This window comes from Aptenodytes forsteri, unplaced genomic scaffold (genome assembly GCF_000699145.1).
Source record: "Aptenodytes forsteri isolate BGI_AS27 unplaced genomic scaffold, ASM69914v1 Scaffold82, whole genome shotgun sequence".
NCBI lineage: Eukaryota > Metazoa > Chordata > Aves > Sphenisciformes > Spheniscidae > Aptenodytes > Aptenodytes forsteri.
The window spans coordinates 13,220,844-13,230,615 of record NW_008795490.1 but is presented as its reverse complement, the minus strand read 5'-3'; the positions used below and the strand labels follow the sequence as shown (position 1 = coordinate 13,230,615).

The window sequence follows — 9,772 nt, the reverse complement described above, 5'->3', positions numbered from 1 at the left end:
CCATGAAGCTCTTTAGACATTTAACAAGATCACTGATATTTTTTAAATCTTTTTCTCAGAAATCTGCTTTTTCATATTATTGGGTTTTGGAGTGCTTTAGATTTGTCCTGGGATTTTGTCACATCCCTTTCTGCATGCATCTTTGCAGTGTGTTCAAAAAGAAGGCTCATTTTCAGTTTTTAGAGCCATCTTTCATCTGACTTGAGTAGAAGGCTATGATACTTAGATGTCATGAATTTCTCAGAAGTGACATTAAGTTCATACTTGTTGCTAATTAAAACCTTCCCAATTATCTTGGGAAATATCACCAGCACATTAGGTCTTTTGAGTCATACTTTTCCTTTAATATTTTCAAGTTGCACTTCTCCATATTCTCTTGCAAGATCTTAATATTCGTAATTGCTGTATGGAAAACAGCAGGTGCTTGTCTATCTCAAATAGCTAAGTATATAGATTTTCAATCAGCTCATATTGATGAAGTGAAATTTAAATGAAACCAGGTATTTTTAGAAGGATAATTTTGAGCTGAGTACTCTGTGTACTGTCAAATATTACTACCTTGATCATGGTACCATGTTATGATCTAATGAGCATTACCCCATGTGCATGACCCAAGCTTAATGAGTTTTGATGGGACTTGAGTTTTAATTGCTTTTCCATCTGCACTTTTTTCTGCATCCAAAATTCAGCATAAATTTTACAGGTGTAGCCAGTTGAGGTCACAGTTGGTCTTCTAACTTGGACGATCTGCTCAATTTGCAGGCTTTTGAGCATTAAGTACAGCAGAAACATCTTCCTTATTGTACTGTGGGCAAGATTCCTCACAGTCCTTTCTATGAAGTCTTAAACAAAAATCCAGATAGACCTTGAACAAGTGGGAGCAGGCAGCTCTCTATAAATAGCCAGGAAAGCTGACGGTGACATGGAAGTCAGGGCACCTCCCCGTTCTCCAGGAATCGTTTTGCCTAGGCCTTCCCCAGAGTCTCAAATATAAATGGGGTTTTCCATCCTGACTGACAGAAAGTTTAGCTCACATTTTTGCTGATCAGTTGTTCGATAGGAGGGCTTCTTGGATTAAATATTACTCTTGATATTTAGAATATTAAGAAGCATCTTCTGGTATTTGTGATTTTCATAGCAGCTATGCTTTCAGACACAGTAGATCACTTCAAATTGAATTCTAATGAGGTTTGTGTTTTCTCTTGCAGAAGTCAGATGCTGTAAGAGTCACCACCTTCACTGGCTGCATGGGTGAAACCTTTCTAGACAGCAAACCCATAGGACTGTGGAATTTCAGGGATATCGAAGGTGACTGCAAAGGATGTGCCGTCAGGTAGGTAAAGCCCTGATTGTTTCTCATGCTCCTTTGGGAACCTGTCTGCGGTGACACTGCATTCTGTGGTAAGCAGCAGGAATTTCCACAGCAGCCATCAAGTTCCGGTAGACAGCTGTGATCCGTATGGAATGCTGAGAGTTGTAGGAAATACAAAGTTAGGTTGCAATTACACCAAGAGGGGAAGCACCCAATCTCGGTCGTAAATCTGGTTGGTGTCTTAACAGAATTAAGACGGCCTAACAGTGCTGTGATGGAAAGACTCCTGCTAACCAGTAACCAGGATTAGTCAAAACATAAGAGAGGGTGAGATCCACAGCGGGACCGAGTCTGGCTCATGGACCGCTGTAGTGTGGGTGCCTGCAGCTCTCATGCAGCATGGGGCAGAGTCAGGTGCCTCAAGGTGGCTTTCACAGCCACCAGTGTAGTGAGCAGAGACCCCCACAAGAGAAAGGTGTTTCCATTCTCAAAAGAGAATGGGAAATCCTGTCCCTGTCAGTGACCTGTGGTTCCAGACAGGGTAAATAGCCCATCCAGGCAGGACCAGGATTCACATATGTAGGCTCAGAACTCTCTTCAGGAATTTTAAAATAACGTAAGTTACTTCCTTTCCAGATGTGTCCTTGTCCTTAGAGAGCTGTGACCCATCTTCATTCCTCTTTCCCACCAAACTAATCTCAAACACTTTCCTGTGCCATGTCTCAGCTTCAAAAGCTGAGGGCCTTTATAGAGGCACCACTTGATACTACAGCACAGTCCTGGGAATTGTCATGTAAAGAAGACAGACTCCGGGGCTCTCACAACCTTGTTTATGGTTTATGACTTTCACAGTGACCCACTGCGTGAAAGCAGCACTGTCCTCTTAGATGCTCCTGTTTTTTTAGGGAATTCAGCAGCGTCATTGTATGATATAGAGCTCACGCTGCATTAGGTAAAATAATTGTAGACTCAGTCAGGGAAGTTAAGAGTAGGCTAGTTTTCAAACTAGGCTGCTAGTTTGACAACGTGCTAAGGCTTAGCCCTTTGAAAATGATGGAAATTCCAGTTGTGAACAAAAACAATTTTGGAAATACCAGAGGATTTCCTTGACTACAGATGTAGGCCCTTGACACTTAGGTGGAAATTTAAGGAGCGTGATGATGGATATATGCATTTCAGTTCCAAGCAAGTCCTAATGGAAATGCCTAAACCTTTATGTGCATCTCTCCCTAAATTTAATTTTCTCATTCATTAGTGATAGTGTAGATCTGCTTGCTTGGAGTGGGGGTGGGTGAGAGGGAGATTAAAAAAAAGAATACTAGATTTGAGATTTGTAGAAAACTGCATTAAAAGCTCCCTTTTACCTTAACCCATTGGTCCAGTACCAGAGAGTCCTTTTCCCCTGCAAAATCTAATTGCAAAAACTTAACTGTTAAATGTAGCTATGGAAGGTGAGCGGAGTACATTCAAGATCCTTGTATGTGTGCCAGGATAAATGGGAAACATGTTCCTGGCAAATATTTCACAAGTAGGTCCCTTGTTCAAATTCAGTTATGTCTGTGATTAAACCAAAAGATTGCTGTCTTGCAGCTATCTGATCTGTGTGACAGAAATGGACAAGAGTCTATCATAAAACTCATATCAAACAAACTCAAGGCCTGAACTTTTCTGTTCTGTAATGGCAGGAATGCCAAAAACTGTGGAGGGACTGATGCTTCTGCTCTCGCAGTGTTTGTAATTTGTGGGTAAACAGAGAATCACAGTTTCCAGGGTTTTCAGTCTGGGACCCTCCAAAAGTTGTAAAATCACTAACAATAACAAAACCAAGATTTATTACAAGATGAAAGAGTACATAATGCTATTTTATATTGAGGACTGCAAAATGAGTCATTACAGACCGTGAGGTATATGCGACATATTCCTCCTCCATCTTCCTCCCAGATATGCTTTTGTGTTGGACAGCCGGTGAGCTGACCTTACAGCTTCACTTGTCAGAACGGGGGTTTGATATGAAATCAAACCAAGTTCAGGAAGACTCCCGAGGTGTCCCTTCCTCCTCCATCTTCCTCCCAGATATGCTTTTGTGTTGGACAGCCGGTGAGCTGACCTTACAGCTTCACTTGTCAGAACGGGGGTTTGATATGAAATCAAACCAAGTTCAGGAAGACTCCCAAGAGGTGTCCCCTCACTCCCCTCGCCCCCCACTTCTTTTTCTTTTAACCTCACACGGCAAGGGAAACTGGTTGGAATTGCCCCTTTTCAGCCCACAGGTGGCAGACGGTGAAGGGACGGTCCAGTTTGATGGCGACAGCTACGCCATGGTGAGCCGCCCAATCCGCTGGAACCCCAATATTTCCACAGTCATGTTCAAATTCAGGACCTTCTCATCGAACGCCCTGCTGATGTATCTTGCTACTGATGACTTGGTGAGAAAAACCAGTTAACCTCCAGACTCCTTACAGGTTTCATGCCACCTTTACAGTGGCTGAATTCATCATATTATAAAAATAAGTAGTAATTTAATGTAGCACTGTCCTGGTATGATGTTGCCTGGTATGATGTTTCACTGCTTTCAAAGTGAAGACAATGTTACAGTGTGGAAGTTGACTACCTAGTGTTTACTGACTGGGGAGCATTATGTTAGACCAAGGGGAATTCCAGCTTTTATGAAAATATTAATTAATTTTCATTTATCCCAAATGTTTACCTGTGCAAACACTGCCAGTTGTGGTTGTACATTCATAGTTTAAAATACATAGTGTGAGGGCAGGGAGAATATGGGAAGAGACAAGTCTTAGATAGAAGTCCTGCTCGTATAAAGAAAAAGTTTGTTTAATGTGAGTGGCATTAAAGGGGAACTGAATGGTGCAACAAACAGGATGTGATGGTGATGACGTTTTTACAAGGTCTACAAATGGTGCCTTTTACAGCTAAAATAGAGAATAGAAACATTAGTTATAAAGCTGTTCAAGGTTTTTATTCACACACACTATCAAACGTGTGTGGATAACAGGGAGAAGTTATTTATAAAGACATCTGGCCAGATCCTCACATGAATCAGGAATAACTCAGCTTCAGAATCTCTGATCCAGATTCATTTGCATGCCTGAATGGGAACAGAGTCCTTTCTTTAGCCTTTTCATTTGGGCCAGAAATTATGTACAGCAGTTCTCACTGACGTCTTGAAGAATTACTGAGCACTCACTATTTTACAAAAACTGTGTTTGTGTAAATCAGTCTTATTTTAGATTCCTGTATTTTGGGAAAAACTATCAGAATTGCCGGAATTATCAAGGAGGAGGGTGCTTCTCCTGACTGACTGTAGTAAAAGATAACATTTTATTATGTTAAGGAAGTACTTACGTAGTTTTTCTAATTAATTTTTATAATTGAAAGTATAATTAATGTAATTATTTTAGATTATTTTGTATAATTATTATGAATTTATGTAGTTTTCTAGAAAAAATTATTTACTTGAACTTCTGAAAAACACTGGGAACTGGAAGGCAACTAGTCCCTGACACAATTTATCTCTTAAGATATTGTCCCACTGTATAAAAACTTTGAGGATGCTCTTTCTAGTCATGCATGGATAGACATGCATAAGCATATAGAATACTGAGTTTGTTAAATTTTACTCTTTTCTTCTCAACATAAATTTATGTTCATATACATAACATTATTATCACAGTTTTGCATAAGTATTCAGCACATGGTAAAGTATTTTCATTCCCCCTAGATCTGAGCATAGGTGAAACTGGCCATGAGCAAAATGATAAACTTAAAATTTCTCTGGTACGTTCATGTCCTGGGTCATAGTTCCACCATTACTTACTTAATACCTTTCATGCTATCCAGTTCCCTGGCTATTTGTTTTGCTCTTTGCATCCTGCCAGCTCTTCTTCTGTAGATACTGCAGCATATACCATTGCTCCAGTCAGCCATCTCCAGTTGCTGCTTAGATACTGGTGTCAGTGGCTCACGAGGATAACAGTTCATAGCGCTCTGCTGCTCCATCAGTACAGATTACCCTCTGGAAACCCTGGTAAAACAAGCCCGTTTTACCATCTTTACTATTCTTGTTTTCTACCTTGCAAGTTTAAATCTAGCTGAGGTATGTAGTAAATGCACTAACTGTAGTACAGACAAATACTCAAAGCTGAGTAATAGTTTCAGGTAATTATAATGTGTATTTCTGTCTTCAATCTAAGAAAATAAAAGTACAGACATCCCATCAAAACTCCAGCTAAGTTGTTAGAAAATGCCAGATAAATTCGCAATCCAAAGGAGAAGAAAAGGGGGAAAAAGAACTTGTTGGCAGCAGACTTTTGTACATTACAGTCCTGGGCAGCAAATGCCTAAGTAGATTTTTTAAAAAGCTTGAAAAAAGTTGTCTATTGTCACCCAGGAAAAGAAAGTGTTTATTTAATGTCATATGCCTCTTACCAAAATGAACAAGAATCATAATTTGTGTATCTAATCCTTTTCATTAACAGAAGGATTTCATGAGTGTAGAACTCAGTGGTGGGCGTATAAAAGTCAGCTACGATCTGGGTTCAGGTACAGCTTCTGTTATCAGCAACCAAAATCATAATGATGGCAAATGGAAATCTTTCACCCTGTCAAGAATTCAAAAGCAAGGTGAGTTCCTGTGGTGTCAACACCATGACTTTCCCAGTTACCTGTGCAGTACAGCTAACCATCTAATCATGGGGAAGATGTTGTGCAAAACTGCTGGAATTACAAAGTTCTAGTGATTTAGCAACTTCTTTTGCTTAGATTACAGGTGTGTTGAGTTGCATGTGAGTGACTGCACTGTCAAACAGGCCTTTTATGAACAGGTAGCTTAATTTTCAGGCATAATTCTGCTTTACAGTTGCATAAATTACATTCTAAAATGCTTCTGAGTGGGGAAAAAGGAAGCTTTTTCATCAGTTCCCTGATGTTGTTCAAAATCATAAAACAAACCTGTGTGATTTTTGTTAGGACAGCAATAGCTTTCATGCTGTACAGTCCTCTCATGCTCAGCATATCCCAAAGCGCTTAAAAAAGCAATGACTTCAGTACTGATAGTATAGTACCTCAGTAGACAAACACAACTATTTTATATTCCCTAATGATATGCAGAGTGGCATGATGTGAATCTGCTTGGAAACAACTGGGATCATCTTCAAAAGTGCTACTAATTCTTTAACCTGTTACTGGTGCAAAATGTGAAATGGTGGCATTTGATAAGATCGCAGAGAATGCTGGCTATTGTGCTGGCAAAACCCTTTTTTTTGTTTGTTTTTAATCCAGTTATAGGACTGGTAGAACCTTCCCTGAGCCCAATTAATTTTATTTATGGCACCTGTGACATTCTCTGTGCCTTTGTATGCTGAAGTCTTACTGCATTCTGAATTTTCAGGGTCACCACGAGCCCCTGAACACACTCCTCCTCCTCTGCCCCCTGCAGTGCCAGCTCTCTACCTGACCTTCGCATCTCAAACACAGACCCACTCTCTTGTCATTTGGCTGAAGCAGACTTGGGAGCCGGGACACTGGCCAAAAAACCTCAGAGCTCTCATTTGTAGATTTGCTGAACCTTTAGAGGAGGAATGCCTTGTTGCTAGCCAGTTATCTTAGTTCATACTTAACTCAGGAGGTATTGAGATAAAATACAATGTCACATAATTGTAATTTATTCATACCATTCAAACATATCATGTGCTTATAAAGAAGATACAGGTATAGAAATGAAAGGAAAATTAGTCTATTTACAGTAAGGTACAGCAGGAAAGTCTGTCCCCCATTCAATTCTCTTTCACTCCTGAAAACAGTAGTTCGGTTTCAGGTTTTGCACATTCCTTCTCTCTTTTAAGGCTTTTATTTAGTCGGCTGCTGCTACAAGAGACTCATCTGTGGGGAGAGCTTCTATCAGAGAACACTCTTCCTCCCACCTCCCATCGCTTCTGCCTCTCCACAGAGTATAGATTACCTCTTCTAGCCAGTCCTCCCTTTGAAATCTCCTAAGAGGTTGACAGGTCTTTCATCTCCAAACTTACTCTATTCCATCTTTAACCAGAAATCAGGCTGGTCACTTTTTAAATTAAAATAAAGGCTCATTTCATTCCTTAGGTATGTAGACTGGGGGCAGGGGGGAGTGTAGATTATAAGCAATCTCTTGCATTTAACTCTCTGAAGAAAAAAAAAAAGGAAGGAAGAAAGGAGGAAAGAAGAAGGAAAGAACCCTTTCTTTGCATCCCTATGGTAGAATATCCCCTTCTTCCTTGGGGGCTGCTCAGCATTTTTCAGCGTCTTGTCTCTCTCATTGAGCTTTATATTCTGTATTAATCCATACATTAAAAATATACATGGAACAAGCGTTTAAATGGGATGGTTGTATGTAGCATATCACTGACTCCGGATTGAGATTACACATGACAGCAACTGACTGCTTTGGGTTTGAAAGTGGTTTAGAGTGACTGAACACCAATCTCTAATGTTATTATTGTCATAACGACAATGCTTAACAAACTTTTACACTAAAAAAGTCCTGCTCAAGTGACAACCTTTGGACTGAAATCACAAGTTAGATGTAAAATGATCCTTGAATTTGTCCTGAAGTGTTAGCTCCAAATTACGTTGACACAAAGAACATACCAAGTTGAAACAGGTTTAGAAAATATATAAAAATAAAGCATACAGAACTGCTATAGCTTTTCAGGTTGTTATGGAAACAGAGGAAAGTGCGGGTCTCTTCCTCTGCCCATAATTGACAATTTGGAAATCCAGCGTCTTAATTGCAAAATACAGACCTCCTTGCCTCTCCCCTCACCTGCTAACCCTCCAAATATTTCTCTGTTGGTTTCTTACACTAAGACATCATTGTTCCTGTCTGATATTTTGAAACTAATCTCAAATCTCTTCCAGCCAACATATCAATTGTAGACATAGACACCAATGAAGAAGAGACCATAGCAACAACTTCTACAGGCAGCCACTTTGGGCTCAACTTAAAAGGGCATGAGAAAATATATTTTGGGGGATTGCCAACCCTGAGAAATCTAAGGTAACGTGGCTCAAACCAATTTCTTTACCTTTGGTAAGGCGATGTAAATGCAGTGTAATCTTACTCTATTTCTCAAGTTCACTTGCAGTAAGTGAATGGTGAGTTCTCAAAGTACCCGACACTGCCACAGCAGACCAATGCTTTATTTACATATGTTGTGTATTTCAATGTATACCACGCAGCTCACATTACACAAATACAATGGAAATCGTGGTAAAGGTGCAGTACAGCTTTCTGATGCTGTGCAGAACTATGATGTAGCTGCCTTTATCTTTTTAAGTATTTTTTTATTTGATGAATAGAATTTGTGACTCCAAACTTACAGAAATGGCTCCATACCACCACAAAATTAAGCACAAGTGTTTACCTTGTGCATGAGTAGAAAAACTGAACTACAGACTACTCCGCACAGGATCAGTTAAATGGATATGCATGTCTGCATAATCAGGGTCAGTATACTTTCAATAGTATAAAAATTTTGTGTTTAGATATCATTTAAAATTATTTGTAGACGTAAGTTCCTGGACTCCTTAGATTAAATTCCTCCGTATTCAGGAATTAAAGTATATGATTCAATACTCTTGATATATTTAATGTAAGTAGAATGAAATATGGCAATCTTTTCCCTTCAGAAGCCTGATCCTGAATTTCTTACTCAAATAAAATTCCCATTATTTATTTTTTAAATATCGCATATTATTCTTGATAAACTTTAAGTTAAGCTTTAATAAATTAAATAAATGGGATAACAGATACTTGAATTTAGTGACTGTATTGCACGGTTTTAAATAGACCAAAAATCTTACTTGTGGTTTAAATGAATATTCAGCAGTTTTGCAATGACAAGAACAAGAGAATTCTCCGCTACAATGAACAGATGAGCAACACAGAAACAAGCCCATTAATCTATGTCAGCTTTAGTTACATGGCATAATGACAGCCTTGAAGTGGTCTTGTGCACAAGGAACTGTTCTTGTGCACAAGGAACTGTTGTCATTAGTCTACATGCTGTTCTGCAACTAAAAGAAAGGACATATTTGTGAATTTATTAGGTTAGTAACTGACCTCTGATGTCAGATCACCCAGCAATAAAAAGATCTATTTTACTCATGAAATAGAACACTATATTATGTAATTGTGAAATCACACTAGTGCATAACAAAATGTCTAGAGCAATTATCTTCCAGCAAATCCTTTGTGGTTGCTTAGAAAATCAGTGTACCACAGCTACTTGGACCTGTGGTAACTGTTTTGCCTGCAGCTATGATTCATCAGTCACTGGGGCAAGATGAATGTTGTGGTAAATTAGAAACAAAAATAGTGAAAGGGGGATTAGGGCAAAGCTGAGCTACTGCAAACAATAGGCGCTGAGATACCCGTGACTTTGTAATTATCAGGTCGTGTCGGTT

At 39.2% G+C, this 9,772-nt stretch overlaps 1 protein-coding gene across 1 annotated transcript in view; it reads left to right on the top strand.

The window, feature by feature from the left end:
* LAMA2 (laminin subunit alpha 2) overlaps positions 1-9,772 on the top strand; it is a 299,682-nt gene that overhangs the window by 258,171 nt on the left and 31,739 nt on the right. Inside the window, exons 50-53 of the mRNA XM_019472632.1 lie at positions 1,209-1,333; positions 3,576-3,738; positions 5,809-5,953; positions 8,225-8,363. Coding sequence (XP_019328177.1) covers positions 1,209-1,333; positions 3,576-3,738; positions 5,809-5,953; positions 8,225-8,363 — 572 coding nt within the window. The remainder of the gene's footprint in view (positions 1-1,208; positions 1,334-3,575; positions 3,739-5,808; positions 5,954-8,224; positions 8,364-9,772) is intronic.